The following is a 19,624-nucleotide window of genomic DNA, read 5'->3' on the forward strand; positions in this document are numbered from 1 at the left end:
AAAACCAGTCATAAGTTGCACGTGTATATTTGTGGCAAAAGCCAACAATACATTGTATGGGTCAAAATGATAGATTTTTCTTTTATGCCAAAAATCATTAAGATATTAAGTAAAGATCATGTTCCATGAAGATATTTTGTAAATTTCCAACTGTAAATATATATATATAAAAAAAATTGTGAGTGAATACAGCACAATTGCGAACATACATGGACAACTTCAAAGGTGATTTTCTCAATGTTTCGATTTTTTTGCACCCTCAGATTCCAGATTTCCAATAGTTGTATCTTGACCAAATATTGTCCTATCCTAACAAACCATACATCAATGGAAAGCTTATTTATTCAGCTTTCAGATGATGTATAAATCTCAATTTCATAAAAATGGCCCATGTGACTGGTTTTGTGGTCCAGGGTCACATATGAATAAAATAATGAGGGAAAAAACATTTACAGAGGTGATTTACCATTTCAATTTATTGATCTCTAGTTTTCATCTCTTGATACAGTTTGAAGTTGAAACAGAACAAAAACCCATATATATTAATATACATTATATCATATATTATATTCTCAAGTTTCGTGTTCAAGCCTATATTAGCATGATCTACAGAAGTAAACCATGATTATATTCACACTGCAGCAGTGGGCATACAGCAAAGTTTCCAGTGCATTAAGAACATAATCTATCTTCTCCCCTGAGAACTACAACTGTTCTAGACAAACCCTTCTAGAACTAGAATTTCTACACAACCTGTTTTAAACACACACTTATTAAATATTCATATTTTGGTGTTTTCTCCAGAGCGCATATATTTGATAAGGTCTAGTCTGTACATTTGATCTGTAGAGTATAACTACATATACTTTATTACAGATGTGAGGTGTTCGCAAAAGGACAGCGATATGTCAGAACTGTATGATCGGGACGGTCCAACAATGCTGCAACTTTCCGATTTTAAAAAGTTGTCCAATTTTGTAGACAGCCCTGCTCAATGTTAAAACATGATAAAAATGTACATTGGTTCCCTTTCAAGATCACAGATTAGCGCAGAAACGTTTGTGCAAATCATATAATCTGTCTAGATTTTAATTCTACGCTTGTGCAACAATCTCATCATAGAATACAAATAGTATGAAGTATGAGGCTTTACAAAGTTATTAACGAATGACAAAATACATGAATATGTCGTCAAACCTATTGCAACTAATCGGCCTGCCTGACTTTGAAATAAGAGGACAGAACAACAAAGACATAAAAACGTTTTTGACAGCCACAACATCTGATTCATCAATGACCTCAATTTGTCATTCACAGACAACAGAAAGACATGTTCACACGGAAATTCACAAATTTGTCAGACCACACCATACTCTCAGACTAAATAACCTGTACGTTTCACACACTCTCATGAGAGCACCACTTGCTCGAAGCGTCTGATTGGTTGAAGGAAAATTCAACCAGTGACAACTCAAGGCTGTATAACTGAAGTTAATAACGATAATATACCACAGACAATTTTGTGTCTTCAAAACTGGCCTTCAGTAAAAACAGTACTTGCTGATATGTTTTTCAACAATGATATGGCTTAATTTTTCACCTTTCTGTCCTCCTGCCAAGGCCTTCAACCAAACGTCAAGTCATTGAGAAGTGTATACAATCAATAGCAATGCATAGTTACAGTATACAGTATTTCAACTGAAATCTTGTGTTACCACCTATGCCGTCACATCTTAACTAAGGTCGATAACTGATAATATAAAGTCAAAATGTAATGTTCATTTAAAACTGTGAAAGGTTGTGTCGTTTGTGGTGTAAAGCGGCACTAAACCCCACCCCTCTCATTTCCCTTAGCCTCAAACACTTTGGCTGAAGCTCTTTGTGTTTGTCTGCATTTCCTGTTTAAAGGGTTTGTTAAAAAGAGGGAGGAAATGTAAGTGGGCGGATGAGAGAAAAAGCTAGATAGACAGACACAAACATAGAGACTGTTACAAGTATAAGTTGTCATAGTAAAAACTCAATAATTCGTCATTTTAAATCCCTCTTGAGTGAGACTTATGAGAACATTCTGGAACCCAAACATAGTTTCAACAATACAGTCCCTGGCGAGCAAATGTGGCAGAGTCAGCTGATTACAGAGCGGCAAGGACTTTGACCACCCGACAACAAAAAACAGCCTCTCTCGAAAGTCTTTACAATGAAACCTGCTGAAAGTGTCACAGTTTTTGTTAAATAATGCCTGTTGAGAACTTTTTTTTCTATGGCCATACCAAACTTAAATGAGGTTCACCAAAAAATGAAAATTCTGCCATCATGTACTGAACACAGATATTGAAGGCTCTGATCATTGATCAGTGTTTTGATTTTAGAAGCTTACAATTTGATCTGTTCATCATACAAAGAGAAGACGACTTGGAATATACTAGTAATCATATTATACATACATTTCATGCTAACTTTATGGCCTATTTGCAGTTTAAAAGTTCATAAAAATGTTACATTTATTGTGCTTTGCAAAGGAAAGAAAACCATGTGAGTTTTGGATCAACATGAGGGTGAGTAATTAATGACACAATTTTCATGTTTGGGTGAGCTATCCCTTTTAAAGGGTTAGTTCACCCAAAAATTAAAATTTTATCATTAATTACTCACCCTCATGTTGATCCAAACCCATAAGACCTTCGTTCATCTTTGGAACACAAATTAAGATATTTTTGATGAAATCTGAGAGCATTTCAAGCCCCAGAAAGGTAGTAAAGACATCATTAAAGTAACCATGCCTGCTCTCGCGTCAACACAACACGCATGGTGCTCTCGTGAACGCGCGATGGAGATTCATATTTTGTAAATAAAGTGGTAAATTATGTTTTTTTTGCGCAACAAAAGCACTTGCGTGGCTTCATAAAATAGAGGTTAAACCACTGGATTACTTCTATGTCTTTACTACCTTTCCGGTGCTTGAAAGTGGTAGTTGCGTAGCTGTCAATGGACGGAGAGAAATCACTCATTATTTTAAGATTTCATTATAACAGATTTAATTAAAAATATCTTCATTTGTGTTCTGAAGATGAACGAAAGTCTTACGGGTTAAGAATGACATGAGGGTGAGTAATTAACGACATCATTTCCATTTTTGGGTGAACTAACCCTTTAAAATGATTGAAATGACAGCAGTTTACACAGCAGAAATCAACATTGTAATAACATTGTTTAAAAAAAAAGTCCAAATGCTTACAGAGAGCTTTGAACCTGACCAGAACGTCATGGTGGCTCCTAATGTCCCTTAAGCTTTTTTTGCTCTGGTGCGAAGATCTGATATGCCTGCCAGCCAAACAAGGCTATGACGCTCGCTATGCACCCCTGCAGGAGCACCATGACCCCATAGGTGGACCAGAGTGTTGGGCCAGGGAGTCTAGGTGGCATTACAGATGATAGTACCAACGCTGGGTTGAGAAGCAGGGCCCGCACCTCCACTTTGATCATCTGCAGCTCATCCAAAATCGAGAGGAAAGTGCAGCAATGGAACCACTGATGGCTGTGACCCCAGATATCAAAGTTCCCCGGAGACAAACGTTCTGGGATCTTACTGATATTGAAGATGGCAGATACCACCAGCCAAAAGCAGTGGCGGTAGAAGAAGGCAGCCATGGTAGAAAACACATGAGGGGAGGAGGATGACGCGGAGTTTGCGGAGGGACTCAGGAGACGGTAGAAGACGGGAGCGGAGGAGATGAAAAACGGAAGGAGGAAGACGAGGGTGCGGACAGCATAGCGGTACTTCCTCCAGCGCTGTCTGGTGTTGCAGCAGGTGACAACGCATATGATAGCAACCAGACAAGTGGATGGGATGTACAGGCTTTCAAAGAATACCTGGAACAGAGTGGGAGAAGATGCAGAGTTCCAAGCCTCTTCATCAGTGCTTAGTCTCTCTCTTTGGGAATTGTTCTGGCCCCCGAATCCAATCTCTGGTATTCCTGCTTGAGGATGGATGTAGTAGTAATATGCCAGCGACGAACCCACCGTATACGCACTGATAGTTCCGTAGTCTACAAAGAAACAGATTTCACGAATGATGAGCGACATGGAGTTGAGAAGATGAGCCAGACTGCTGGCTAGCAGCAGGTACAACACCCCCAGGAAGTAGTTCCAGAAGGGGTAGAAAAATGGACTGCTAGGTTCTGGCGCTCCTTCCCACGTGAACACCTCCAAAAAGTGGAAGGCGAACACAAAGATGGGGAGAAAGTGTGTCCAGAAGTTTCCAGTCTCATTGGTGGGACAAAAAGCGGAGGCTAGGCACTGCCGCAGGCTGTAGTTAGGGAAGCGATAACCAGACAAAATGAAGTTCTCAGTCACTCTCTGTGGAACGTCAGTGTGACGTACTAAGGGCAATGACCACATGTTTGGACCGAAAAATAAATTCACTAATTAACAATAAAAATATATCCTGAGCTTACATGTAGCCTATAGCTAGCACTACGCAATTGCAGGTGGTCATTAAATAACTAGTATTGCTTACATAAGGCTTAGTTATCAAACTGTATGATGACATCACAGAGACACAATTGTCAATGTAATGCTTCCTTTAGAAGCATTTATCGAGTTCATGTGCAGATCTTAGCTTGGCTAAGAAAAGAATCCCAAGGCTCAATATAAATCCAAACAGCATGTATTGAAATGACTGTGGTCTCAGCAGAAATAAATAATCCGATGCTGTTGCAAGTGCAAAGGTCAATGGCTCCTCCAGGGTCCCTTTTTCCGTTAGTTCAAGTCTTGAATGTTATCAGCGTGGTAGAATCATTTAAAAAACAACAAAAAGACAACAATAGCTGAGGTGATGGCTCTCGATCAAGTCTTCCAAGTGAGCGATGGCCGTGACGTTCATGTCACCTGAGGTCCACACGACTTCGTTCACACGTGTGAGCAAACAGTGAGCTTGTTTTTTCAGTGCTGACGGTCTCGTTTGTTTCTCACTGCGGCTGCATCTCTCCTGCATTAAAGCTTTTTGAAAAGTAGGTCATGTGGGACACGGTCGCGCACCGGCCGGTCTCTGAAACCGCGCGTCACCACTCGGTATAATTCACGCTCCGCCGTGCATAATTCATCGGTTAGATTATCGCGTGCTGTCTCATGTGAAGATGCACCGCTTGTATATTACTAGATGGTCTCGAAAACAGCCATATCGCGCTGTCTCACGGCGGTGCTTTACTTCAGAAGGGGAACAGAAAACATTTCTCGCGATTCAGCTGGCGGTTAATTCCTCTATTTTCGCCCATGTTAAGTGCAGTTGTGCTGGTTTAAGCGGCTCTTCGCTCGACATTCACATTGCGGTGCTGTGTGATTCAGCACGAGCTCTTTTCCAGGAAGGAGATATTTCCTTTCTGCTCGACAGCACTTCTAAATAAACAGTCAGCCGGCGTCCTGTCCCTTTATCGTTAGATTGCCCTTGACTTCTTGCTCAATGCCGGCTGTGAGGTGCTACGCAGGGCTGTCTGTCGTTTGCCCGGCCGTTACTTAATCAGGATAAAAGCGTCCATGCTGCCAGCTCAAGCAAACCCACCGCGCTGCACTCCAAACAACGTGATGTGCTCCGTGGTCATACGAGCTGTACATTCTCTAGAAGTGTACAACGGATCCTCGGTCCACAGCCAGTCTCACTCTTTATCTCTCTCTCTCTCTCTCTCACACACACACACACACACACACACACACACACACACACACACACACACACACACACACACACACACACACACACTTATCTTTCTCCCTCATGAGCCAAGCAAAACACCTCCCGGAGGCTAAGACATTTAACTTCTGACAAGACTGATTTATCTGTCCTAACAGGCAGCTTTTTATTGTAGGCTATAGTTATTATAGGTCTGTAGCCTACAGTAAGTCAGTTATTTTAGGTAGAGCATCTGTTATTCACTTTTCCACATTTTGTGTTTAAAAACATATTAGCTAGCTAAGGTGTATAGGCTACTCTAAAGAATGTGAAAAAAATCATTCCAAATTTTCACTCCACAGTGAAAAGTCAACAAGAACTACAATTAAGTTACAGAGAAAATGCTGTGCTTAAACAACTTCAAATTTTGTATTAATCTGATAAATTGTAAATAGTCGTAATTTCTAATACACACAGGTGGAAGGCCTACTACAGAAAACATATTTCTAGCTGCTGTTTGTGTATTAAAAGTTGTTCAGATCATATGCAAAAAAAAAAAAAAAAATCGAATCTATGTGGAACAAATCTGATCGGTCAGATGTGACGTGAGAAAAATCAGGTTTTTTTTGTTGTTGTTACAGTGTAAATGCAACCTGATTTACATGATACAGCACTGTGAAGGCGACACTTATTTGTTTTTTTTTTTTTTTTTTTAATCTTTCACCCCCCTCACTCAAACTCAGTTTTTTCAAGCAATAAAACACCCTTTGAATCACCCAATACACATTCTTACCCATATATTATTTCTAAGTAGTTTGAATTCTTCATTATGGCAATACATTACATGAAACCACTCTGTCAGCAAACAGCACAGAGACTGTTAACCTGTTAGCTGCTCTGCTAAATTATGCACAGCACACATAAAGTAGTATATAGTGTCCCACTGTAACCATGACAGGTGGCCCTATGATGTGCAGTGAGTTGTAAGAATAGTGCCATCATTAGAGAATATTAATTTTTTACAGCGGCCAGCTGTTGGGCCAGCTGGCGGACTGGACTTTGTAAAGCATGTTGTGATGGGACAGTATTTGTCATTTGACAGAGTAGTCACTTACAATCATAGTCCTCTCATATCACAAACATAATGACTTTTGGAAAATTATTATTAGTACTACTATTATTTATTTTGAAGATTTTAATTTTCTTTTTTTTAACTTTTCTATATTTAAAGCCTTTCTCATTCAATTGGGCACCTCTGAAGATAATATTTTATTTGGACATTTTGATAAAACAAATGAACGTTTTCCTGTCATTCTAGTCGGCATGAAACGGAAGTTGCAATAGTCTGTTCTTCCTTATTATGGCATATATCCCTCAAACAAAAACAAATGTAGGACTGGGCTTGATTTTGTTCATTGAGAATTGATTGAATCGTTGTTTGCTATTTCTGTGATCTCATGTGAGTGACATGACTAACTGTCCCGCCCTCATGCCATGCAGTAAACAAATCATCAGAGAAGAGAAGAGATGTCATTGCAAGAGGGAGGGGAAGTTATCGTGAATAAATATTATGAGAAAACAAGAATTTTTTTTTTTTTTGCATGCATACTACATAATAAATACAGCAATATTCCATTAAAAAATAAAATTTCCCAAATTTTTATTTCATTGTGACTTTAAATGTGAATAGTTCAGCTGGGTTTATATCTGTGCGGGCATAGTCACATAAAGTTTTCTATACTGTGCTATATGACATGCAGATTATTGTCATTTTGGGAGCATTATCATAGAAATTATATAATTGTATGTCATTTATTATGCATTGTAAAAAAGGTGCTGTCTGACACTTAAATACAATCAACTTGGATGTTTAAGTCATTTCAACTTAAATGACAAACTGACTTGAAAAAATGAGTTAAATCTTGTATAACTTGCTTAACTTATTTTGATGAGTTAAAGCAATGTAAAAAAAAAATTGTCATAGCTTATTGATCATCGTTTTTTACAGTGTGTGTATATGCATGTGTGAACCCACATGTACGTTTTCAATTGCGTCTGTTTTCTCGTTTTGCAGCTTATCTTTGGCTGGTTTTGCTCGATGATTGACAGGCTGCTGCTGTGTGTCTGGTGACCACCTACCTGAGGATTAGTCAGTGAAGGCCGCGGTGGGCACTGAAGTATACTGGTTTATAGATGAGATGGAAGATGAATTCATTAGAGCACCTGTGGAGATGAAAAGGGAATAGGGTTTAGCAATGAAGAAGATCAGCTGTGATGCCATAGCTATCAGATGAAAACCATAGACTTCACCCTTCAGCAGAGTATGTGCTTCACATTCAGTACAGTACAGAACAAACCAAAACTACGATCGAATTCGAAGCCCCCAGCGTTCTAAAACCTCAAACAAGTTGAGACTGGATTTCATCTGCAAGACTCAAGTTGTCAGCAATTTTAAGGCATGTTCACATACAAGTCACAAAACTCCTACATTATTATGAGCATTTAAAGGTGCAATTGGTGATCTGGGAAATGCTAACTTTAGCCTGCTAGCATTGAAAGCATACATTCACACCCTCACAGCAAATCGCCTTCCAAAGCCACGCCTCCACCAAAACACATGAACACGCACAGACCAGAAGCGAGACGACCAGAGACAATGTTATTGGATTACATCGTGTATCATTCACTGTTGCCTCAGATCCTGAAGGACATTAAATTGTTAATCTGCAAAAAGGATAGTGCCCCCTGTGGCAGTTCACAGAATTACACTGACTACTACACCAACAACATATGATACAGTCAAACGCATTGTTAAATAAATGCAGTGCTAAGGCATAAGATAACAACAGATGTGTGTTTGTGTCACCTGATGCCTGGAGGGTGCTGATCCATGTGACATGCAAGGGAACGCAGGTCTGAATCCTGCAGAGGTACATGACCACATGCAAGTTCTGAATGGTCTATTCAACAAGCTTTTGTGAGTGATGCATTGTGGATTTTAAGCCCATTCAAAAAGATCAGACAGCATTGATTCACAAACAAGTCAGTTCTTTCTTTCCCAGTTTATCATCAGACAACAACACACTAAAAGTTGCTGAAATGCAAACACACACTGATATCAAACATTAGGACTCACCAATCATCAGGTCTGGTTCTGGATCACGGTTCATGTAAAAAATGGGCTCAACAATATGGTGTTTTTTTTCCCCTGCTGGCCCAGTCGGAGAACTACAGTAGAAATTTCCATTGGCCTTGCCAATGGGTTTCCTGACACAAATAAAATAAATATTTTAAGCCTCAATTTTTTATTTTTTTTTTAAAGAAAAGTTATCTTACTAAGGCAAATAATTTATTTATAATTTTCATCCCATTCTAACTGATGCTTCCAAGACCATCACAAGTCCTTCTTGCAATTTCGACAAAACAATCTTAGTCCGCTTGTAAACTTTACCTTGGTGACATTCAGTTTACCACAGAAAATTTTATATTTATGTTTGCAAGACAAAAATCACGAACATGATCATCAAACGTAACAAAACAGCACTGACCCAATAGGGCAAATGTCAGTTCTGTCAACAAAAGTTCAAAGGTCACATGAGGGAGAACGACGGACATCTATCAGAAAGTTAATGAACTAAGGAACTTGTCTTACAGATAACACAATAGACCAAGCAGAGAAATGAAGAAATGATGAAATGAGAGGTCAAAGTTCCTGAGCTAATCACTGTTTTTTTTTTTTTTCATTAGGCTTTGAACATGTAGCAATGCGCAACAAGAGGAGTCACTCAAAAAACCATGAGACGAGGAGCGCTTGGGACTTTCTACACCTCCTTACAGCTGCCAGAAATTCAGTACAGCTTCCACCACAGTTCAGGTGTTTATGATGTGTCCATGAATAGAACAATAGAGATGGGATACCGGACAATACAACCCCTCTGGACTTACACACCACTTCTGCTTGAACTGTTCCTTCACTTCCTGTTTACTGAGGACATCATGTTCATTTTGTTAGCAGCCCTTGTACTTTCTCAGATCTTTCCTGGACACTTCCCTTTCACCGCTTATTATTATTATTATTTATTTTTTTGTCAAATAAAGGCTGACCTCACTGTATCCGTTTTCACTGACCACCACAGAACAAAATACAATATTCTTCAAAATATACTGGGGGGGAGGGGTCTTTCCCTCAGGACTTTTATAAGGGTACTAGCAATATGGTTTTTGATTTAAGAGTATATTACGTCTGTGGTCAGCGTAATACGCTTTCACATTTTATTCTACAACACAAACCTGTAGATTTATTGGTAACACTTTACACGAAGGTCTCATTTGTTAATATTAGTAAATGCATTAACTAACATGAAATAACAATGAGCAATATATTTTCACAGAACTTATTCATCATTGTTAATGCAAGTTAAAAAAATATATTCATGTTAGTTCACAATGCATTCACTAAGGTTAACATTAAGGTTCATTAGCAGGGTTTTTTTGCACTTAAGAAAAGTAAGATAAATAACTACTTTCTGCAATGTCAGAATGTCTACCATGGGTGAACCGTTTTAGGTCAGGCTGACAAAAGGAGCACAATTATTATTATTTTTAATTTGAAGTCATATGACCCACATACTCAAAACAGACTCAACTATCATAATAATAGCAGGATTGGGTGAAAAATCAGAATCAGAATGATTTCTGAAGAACTATGTGACTGAAGTAATGATGCTGAAAAAATTCAGCTTGGTCATCACAGGAATAAATACAATTTTAAAATACATTAAAATATGAAAAGGTTATTTTAATTCATAATAATAATGATTCACAATATTCCTGTTTTTACTGCATTTCTTTGTAAAATAAATGCAAGCTTGGTTAGACTTCTTTCAAAAACATTTAAAAATCCATACTGATCCCAACCGTTTGAATAGTAGTGTACATTGTACATGTAAAGCTACGAATCTGCAGTGATCTATGCTATGGTCAAGTGTGTCTTCCTTCAGTTTGCAAAGTTGCAAATAGGCTAATGGCAACTACAATCAATATAAAGAGTGACTGGTGACATGTCTAGCTGACAGTGTTGTTATCCTGCAGGCTATGTTGGTCATTGAATGGATGTGAACTTGCTTTCCATATGCCATCTGTCACTTAATCCGAAATCAATGACACAAGGAATTCTGCAATAGAACACGAGACAGCCTTTTCCACTACTATCAATAAGTGATTTACAGAACAATCATAGTAAAGCACTCAGCTTTTACAGAGCAAATATTGCAAATGAGATGTACTCATAAATTAAAGCATTTTACTGCTCCCAGATGGCAATCATCCATCAGAGAGAACATACACGCACACACACACTCTTTCTGGAGACATAATGGTTTCTATACAGTACAAACTGTATACTTGATCTCCTTACACTAACCCTACCCATCACACAAAACTTTCAGCATTTTTACATTTTCAAAGAAATAAAAACAAAGAAACAAAAACACTTAGTAGGATTAGGATTTGGTTGAGGGTTAGTTGCATGTAATTATGCATAATTTACTGTTTACCCAGGAGCCTTGACTCGCTAAGGGGAGCAATATCAGTGCAGTCCTCTTATGAGGTCTGTTACCCTCACTATACCCTCCACTAGTCCTGACATTCCATGTTGCCAATATGAAAGAGGTGAATTCCCAATTCCCACAAGATGGAATTCCCAGTAGGTCGTGGTAACCTACCCAGGAGATAATAGAGTGGGCAATTGTTAGGCCACCTTTTCTAGGCCCTTCTCCTGTAGGGTGAGTAGTGTGGCCCCTAAACAGGGGTCTGCCGAAATCATTCAGAAGCCACTCAATCCAAGCTGCTAGCGACCATATATCCCCCGTTCCACTGCCGTGAAGGGTCTAGCTTCCAGGCCATTCTTCCCTGCTTCAGTCACCAAATACCCCATCACTGCCAGACTTCAACCGAATATAAGATCAGAGTATTGTACACCGTGGTCAGAGGTGGACACCTGCGCCATAGCGCCCCCCGGTAGCCCTATCCCCACCATAGTGTGAGATATCCAGGTGGCAAGGGTGAGGCTGCCGGAACTCCTAACTGTGAGAGGACCGCCTAATGTGTGCCTTCAGCACATGCCTTTTTTCTCAGAGGGCCAAATAAAGGTACAAAAGCTGTCACTGGGATGGTACCCTTCAAAAAGGTTCTAATATGTACACTTTTGGTACCAACATGTACCTTTGAGAGACTAATGGCACTTTTCCAATCAACCAAAGGCGAGTCGAGTCGAGGCGAGCTGGTACTGTGTAGTGGAAAAGCACCATAATATGCACTCTTTAGGTACAAAGGTGTACCTTTTGAAAAGGTACCGCCCCAGTGACAGCTTTTGTACCTTTTTTTCTAAGAGTGGCATGCTCCCATAGCCTCAAATGGTCTCAATAGACTAACCTGCAAGACAGCAGGGCACTGGCTGGCCACAAACAACCTCTGGGGACCACTGCAACTCCGAGATCCAACACCAAAGTTAGCCTGGCGCCGCAAACAAAGCACCCAGTTTCAGTGTGTGGCCACGAGGAGGCCTGGTGGGGGTCTCGGCGATGGACAGGCTATATACTGGCAGGGGGAGACTTAGAAGCTGCTTCACTGTTCACCATAAAGGCTAGCCAGCAGCAGCAGGCTGAAAGAAAGAGGTCAGCAAACAGCAAAGATTAGCGTGCAGCTACTCTCTAAACCGCTGCAGTAGTCACATCACATCACCCTGTGACGTCACACACACACACACACACACTTTTATTTCTCTCATAGTGAGGAGCATCCATTGACTTCATTTGGGACATTATTTATTACGTTTTCAGCCTGTGGCTGGTCCCAGAAAGAAAGTGCCCAAAAGAAGGAACTTGCTGATTACATTTCATGTTTAATTTATGAAATATATTAAATGTAATGGAAAGAAACGTACGGTCCTCTAGCATTACTTTAAATGTTGTAGTACAATTTTTGGTTGTTGCTACATTGGTTGAAGGTTACACTAGTGTTATATTTGGTTTTACACTGAACTGAGGAGAACTGAAGCTGAGGTGGTTGAGGCATGTGACAGCAAAACAACTGCATTCCCACATGCAGTCTTAGAGCAGAATATATGAGGAAGTGTCATCATAAAAGTGTGGAGAAGTAATAAAATCTTGCAACTACAATAATCTTGCTATGCCAAGCCACAAAATATTTTGATTGGAGGAAATTATAAGTATTTTTTTTATTATTATTATTATTATCTTTATCCAGTAAATCACAAATCACTTTTGTTACAGTTGAAAAAACCTACACAGAAAACATTGATGTTTGGGATTCTGCCTGTGACGCAGACCTATTGCTTTGGATTATGCTGTTATGTAAGCTTCTTATGAGTTTTTAATCTTACAGTATATCTCTCTCACCATCCTTTTCTCTTTCCACATATTTGTGTTGGATTTTGTGGGTCAGCGCATGCTAAATGGTTGTTGTGGTTTCTCTCCCTGAGTGGTACCACCACTGCCGAAATCCCAGCATCCTTTTAAATGGTTACAACCTCATTTTTTTGTTACCAAAATGAAATGTTCAGAAAAGTTCAATACATAAAATAATGTGAATGTATAAATCTGTTTTATCTTCCCACCTGTTCAGGCACCAGGGGGCGGTGTGGTGCAATTCCGCTAACGTAATAGAGCTGTTGTTCAGTTTGCGACCGTTAAGCCCAAAGAACATTATCAATAGAGTGATGGCTTCCCACAGGACTTTCAAATGGATTTCCAAGAAAATACTTTTATAGTAATAATCTGCTTTAGTGACATTTCTTCTACAATTAGATATGCACTGAATCATTACATATATATTCTTCATGTATCAACATTTGTCAAAAATTCATAGTAAATGTTCATGTTGGGTGTCACTTTATTTCGATAGTTTTAGACATTCTACTAAGTAATTGCTACATGTCAACTACCAGTCAGAGTATTAGTAGTTTGTCTGCTTAATATTCGCTAACACTGTATATTGATCATCTCCCAACAGACATTCTGCTGACTGTAAGTGACTTTGCAAGTATGTCAACTTATTCTACAAACCCTAATAGTCTACTAATACTCTAATGAGAGTTAGTTGACATATAGATGAAAAGTTATTTATAGTTAGTAGAATGTCTAAAGTGGACTATTGAAATAAAGTGCATACTCATGTGGTTGCACATATTTATTTGTACTATAGCAAAAATTAAAATGTTAAAAGATGCTGTTTGGTTAAATTTGCTTAACTCCCAACAACAATTTATAAAACTGATTGTTCTGGTCCTTGATTATGATTTGCTGAGACGTGTCCTATAAACACACCTGTGACCTCATTAAATCAGCATTACTGAGCTAAATGTTGCTGAAGAAATACACATTTGGTGGAAGAATTATTACATTTCTGTTGCTATGTGTGGTTTACAGTGATTTTCGAACAGGACCAAGCCTAACTACAACCTGTAGCTGTTCTTAAATCACTGAAAAACACTGCGCTATCACAACGCTTTATTCATTTTAGGCCAAATTTAGCTTCATATTATCTTAACACTGGCTAAATGTTTCTCAGAACAACACAATCAAAATGCGAAATCATATTATGATGAGAAAAAAAAGTATTTCTGTTTATTTGAACAAACAGAAAGATCCTTTTTAACTTACCAGATCATTTGTACACTAACAGAACAGTGATAACTGTCCTTTGACAAACTGTCATCTGTGCACAGAAAGGAAATTCCTGATGGCCATTTATTAGTTTATGTAACATTTTACAGACAATTACCTTAAAACAATATTATATAACAATGTATATCAAACAAATGAATCATAGATATGTAAATAAGCATAATATGTATGTAGTGTCTGGTCTATTGCCATACTTCCACAACAAAGACTTCATATACAGAAAAAAATAAAGGTGATAGAAAAGAAAGCTAAGCAAATACCAGGATGAAAACATCATGTCTGATCTAACCTACAACTGTAATCTAATGTTGTCTACATCACCATTGAGATATTACAAGTGTATATATCAACTGTCAACTGGCCGTGTTCAGTGATCATGGGAAAATCTGTGAGAAATGGGTTTACATCACTTGGGGTGTATTTAAGAAACATGTTCCCCCATTAACATCTGAACCGTTACCTTTCAGTCTTCCTTCACAGCGCAGCCATCATCATGTGGACGCCTCCACTCGACCTCACCTGTGAGAATGACAAGATTGTTTCTAAACTTCACATTAGACCTAATCTTGTACTATGAGGAACCTTCAGTGTACCTTCAGAGTCCACTCAAACCTCCCTTTATTTCAAAGCTTGACTGGTCATGTCCCGGGATATAACACAATCTGGCCCTCAGTGGACCAACTCCAGCTGACTCGCAGAAAAGGGCAGTACGCCACTAACATAGTAAGCAATGCCCAGAGACAGAAGAGCGATGACCACCAGCAGCAGCAGGACCCTCCAGAAGCCCAAATCCTCCACAAACTCCTGCCAGGTGGAGCGGAAGCTGGACAGCACACCCTCGCTGTTCTGTAGGTTTGGATTGAGCAGCGAATGGCTCTCCATCGCACTATGAACAAGAGTGTTGAGTCAGTAACAATTGAAACATGTCAAATAACTAAAAGATGTTGGCATCCGAGGCGAATCTAACCTCTCGCTCTCAGCCATCTGCATGGCTTCTAGTTTGGAGTGGGCTCCTCTGTTGAAGCCCTTGACCTCTTGCTCTTCCAGGCCTTCCAGCAGCCGAATGGCATCTTTATTTACCCCTCTCCTCTTAGCCAGCACCAGGGGGGTCGACCCGTTGTGGTTACTGTTCAAGAGCACAATCGAGAAACGTTACATAGAGTCAGATGAAAACTTACCAAGTTATTACATCATCACAAGCACTACTACTACAGTAAAATAATAAATTAATATGATATGTCTTCATTTAAAACATTTTATTTCTATATTATGAAAGTGGTGACTAACTTGGTTAGTGACCATGGATCATGGTTGTTACAATGGGGCTAAAAGTGCACTAGTCACAATTCACATACTATCTGTCCTAAATAGTATCTAAAGGCACAATAATTAACATGATAATAAATAGCTGGCTGACTTTTTTCATTTTTTGACATGACATGGCTAGATTTCAAATGGTCAATATTTATTAAGTTGAATGTCCACCCTAGAGATAATAATCATATTGCTAACGAAACCATCATATTTTGAAAATATTATATTAATCATAAAATATAATTTATTGTTACTGTAAAGCCACGATAAATGATTACAGGATCTCCCTCAACAGTGTAAGCTTTCAGAATCTCTTTTTTTTTTTTATATATTAACATATTCAGGCATTTTTTACAATGATTGATAATGACTGTACTTATTTTATTTGTCAAAATAAACTTTGCTACAGTTATTGTTTTGAACAAGTACAAGATATTACACAAAACTTCAATAATGGGTGCCGTTTACTCCGAGTGTGGGGTAAAAAGCCCTTCTCACTACCTCATACATTTATATGATTTTTAAGCATACCAAACTACTTTTATGATTTCTCTTCTAACAAATGCGCTGCTACATCAGTGTTCAACGTAAAGCTAGATTTTCTCTGCAATCATACACTGTGGGAGTACAATCATGCACGGTTCCTGCAGTCAGAGCTGGGCAGATTACTTACAAATTGTAGTCCATTACTGAACAGAAATTACATGATTTAAATTGTTGTTAGTAACGTAATTATTACGTTACACATTTTAGACAATATACTCTGACTAATTTTTGATTACTTTTAGATTTCTTTTGACCTAACTTGTTTATAACATGAATAATCTAATCCTGTACCATTTCGATACAAAATGTACCAAAAATACAAAGAGTAAGAAGAATTAGTCCATTTTGTTTTGTTATGGTGATCAACAACATTAATTGGATTAAAAATTACATTATGTCAGGGTTTCCCAAACTAGGTTTTAGGAAGTAACTGCAGGGGGGTCTTAAATGAATGAAAAGCAAATAATCTTAATTATTGTTAATAAATCTTAAAAATGTTATATTCAAAGAAATGAGTAATTACAACAACAACAAAAACAAAAAAACTAACAAAAAGACTAAATATTTTATTTGTTTATACTGTGTGGTCTCTCCATTTTCCATGTAATTATAGTCGCCTGACTAATGGCCGGTCGGTGTGTGAAATTGCGAAAGACTTTATGAACATATATAAGCAATACGTTGTTGTTGTTGTTTATAAAATAAATTTTACAGATATAAAAGAATAATTAGGGACAATCAATGCGTTCTAATTAATTTACTGCCATTTTGCAAATTATTAATGGTAACACTTTTTTTTTACAGTGTCCTTGTTACATGTTACATGTACTTACCATAGTAGTAACAGTAAATTATGCATAATTACATGCAACTAACCCTGAACCAAATCCTAATCCAACCCTAACCCTATAGTAAGTACATGTAGTTGCTTAATATTACTCAGTACGTAAATATATAATTACACTGTAACAATGACACCTTAAAATAAAGTGTAACCGAAGTATTTAATTTTTACACGTAATCCAGATTACATAATCCGTTACTAGTCTACCCAGCACTAGCTACAGTATTAGCCCCGTTGTAGTACCCTACATAATAGACACAATAGTAGTCACAAGCACTTACCAAAATCCGTCTAGTTACCTAAATGAATAAAACTATTGGATTATCTCACCAAATGTCAATTTTGAGACCATTGGACACCAGGAACTGAATGGTGTCCACATGTCCACACAGGTGCAGTGCAGTGTTGCCCTGATAGTCGGTGGCCAGCAGGTCTGCGCCGAACTTGTGCAGGAAGCGGCAGATGTCCACATTACCCCGTGCCGCTGCCAGATGCAGACCCGTGCGGCCCCTGTGATCACGGATGTTGGGGTCGCAGCCGGTCTCCAGCAGACGCCTAGCGAAACTCAAGTCCCCATCGACACAAGCCTGCAATAACGGTACACTGGTCTGCGACGAGTCACTGATGAAGACATATGACATGTCCGAGTCGGTCTCCGAAAATTCCAGCGTAACTGAAAAACACAATAATGGAGAGGATCTCATTAAACTATATTTTGCATTGAAAAGATGAAGTCTATTTTTTTGGATTTTAGATGTATTGCACTGTGACATTAATCACATGACTCTGCATTACACTAATGTCCCACTTTATAGGTGTCTTTACGGTGTACATGTGGACTATGTTATTGTGTTCATGTCGTCATGCAAAACACTTTTGCTGCTATTGAAGTGGGATACGGGTGGTTATGCTCAGGTTTGGTGGTATGATTAAGTTTAGGGGTTTGTTAATGTGTATGGGAAGGGTCAACACTGTAATTATAGATATAACTATAGAAATTAATTACAGCTGTAATTACATGCAGGTATCTTTTTAAGAAATAAGAACAATGTAAAAACATGTAAGTGAATTAAATCAAATTATTATTTTAAATATTAGTACATAGTAGTTAAAGATACTTAATAACAAGTGGGTCCCAGTGCTATATTACAGTAAAGCAGACTGTATAAAAATAAAAAATAAAAAAAACATTCTCATTGAGATTAATATAAATAGGGGAAGTAACCTTGATAAGACCATGTACCATATCATTTTTTCTAAAGACCTGCGATGAGAATGGCTGAGTAATTTTCAAATTAAGATTAATAAATGAAATGCATCCTTGCATGATTTATTTTATCTGTATTTATTTAGGAATGTTCTTCTGTGTTTGTAATTAGGGAAAGTGACCCTTTTAAGTCCACCCAGTCTAAAATAATTAACGTCTAAAAACAGCTGACACATATTGAATGTTTAATGGTCTTCAACATACAGTAGGCTTACGTTTCTTAAAACAAAATATAATTTCTTACTTTTCCCGTTTGAATACGAGGTGATTATGAGGTGAAATATGACCTAGTCCTAAATGATGAGCGGGTCACACCCATAGACTGGGGAAAAAAATTAGGTCACACTCATAAAGGATTATACACCACTGTAATAATTCAACATGAAGGCTTTTTAACTGTTGCAACACTCTTTAACACAGCACCTGATCATGAGCTGCAGTGCTGGAGGAGGAGGAGGAGGAGGAGGAGGAGGAGGAGGAGGAGGAGGAGGAGGATTCTGCATTAGCCAGCGCAATGCTAGATGATGCTGACTAATGTAAAAACATCCATCTAATCACAACAGTGAGATTTATTCCTCTATAGTCACAACAGAGAGGAATCTGCTAGTACAAACCAGCTTCAGTGTGTCAAGTGTGGTTTTACGTTAGTGCACAAGTAAACAGTTGTAAAATACACTATGTTTCCCAGCGTTTATAAGAGCACTACTAGCACATGAGAGACGGCAAAGAACAGACTCAACAAAGAGACAGCAGCGAACTTATTCATACACACTCTTATGCGTTTATATGTACCTGTTTTGTGCAGCAGTCTCAAAGGAGAAATGTCTTGCGGTTGCTGAAGTCCCGTCCCTTATGCCTGTCTGTGTTGTTTATGAGTTACTACAGCGGCTGAACCAGTGAGGAGTCGGGACGCTCACAGTGCCCTCTACTGCCGTGGGGCGCTGCTGCCAGTGCCGCGCTTCGAACTATGAATCTTTTCTTTTGAATCAGTGGTTCGGAGCTTGTATCGAACTCTCACGAGATTTTAGCAAACGGCTCCATAACGTGGATCTGGTGAACCCATAAACAAGAGTATGGTTTATAACTGATCTAATGTAGGTTTATTTTTGAATAATTAAAGGAATTTTAATTCTTAAGCATGTATATAAAAAAATAATAATAATTATAATTGACCTAATTTATCCAGCATTGACTAATAACACACAAAACAAGAACTACCGTTGCACATGAATAAAACAGATATTGTACATAACCATTTTAATGATATTTAATACGTATGGTTG

At 38.3% G+C, this 19,624-nt stretch overlaps 2 protein-coding genes across 12 annotated transcripts; both read right to left on the bottom strand.

The window, feature by feature from the left end:
• Positions 1–459: 459 nt before the first annotated feature.
• On the bottom strand, positions 460–5,644 carry paqr9 (progestin and adipoQ receptor family member 9). The gene has a single exon (XM_081356225.1). It carries the CDS (start codon positions 4,396–4,398, stop codon positions 3,274–3,276), a length of 1,125 nt encoding a protein of 374 aa, XP_081212351.1. The 5' UTR covers positions 4,399–5,644; the 3' UTR covers positions 460–3,273.
• Positions 5,645–6,379: 735 nt separating this feature from the next.
• Positions 6,380–19,393, bottom strand: ankrd46b (ankyrin repeat domain 46b). 11 transcript variants are annotated; one of them, XR_014029463.1, is made up of 8 exons: positions 19,134–19,228; positions 17,405–17,747; positions 15,338–15,496; positions 14,964–15,256; positions 14,831–14,889; positions 8,802–8,932; positions 8,532–8,587; positions 6,380–7,888 (listed from the first exon to the last, which is right to left on the bottom strand). XR_014029463.1 is itself a non-coding variant. In XM_081357379.1 (4 exons), exons 2-4 carry the CDS (start codon positions 17,713–17,715, stop codon positions 15,040–15,042), a joined length of 687 nt encoding a protein of 228 aa, XP_081213505.1. In that variant the 5' UTR covers positions 17,716–17,747; positions 19,134–19,393; the 3' UTR covers positions 12,926–15,039. The 11 variants fall into 11 exon arrangements, 1 of the variants encoding a protein (XP_081213505.1); XR_014029460.1 differs by lacking the exons at positions 8,532–8,587; positions 8,802–8,932 and adding an exon at positions 12,098–12,326 and having other exon boundaries at positions 19,134–19,236; XR_014029461.1 differs by lacking the exon at positions 8,532–8,587 and having other exon boundaries at positions 19,134–19,231.
• Between the last annotated feature and the right edge of the window lie 231 nt (positions 19,394–19,624).

Source organism: Scardinius erythrophthalmus (genome assembly GCF_964197995.2).
Source record: "Scardinius erythrophthalmus genome assembly, chromosome: 2".
In the NCBI taxonomy this organism is placed as follows: Eukaryota; Metazoa; Chordata; class Actinopteri; order Cypriniformes; family Leuciscidae; genus Scardinius; species Scardinius erythrophthalmus.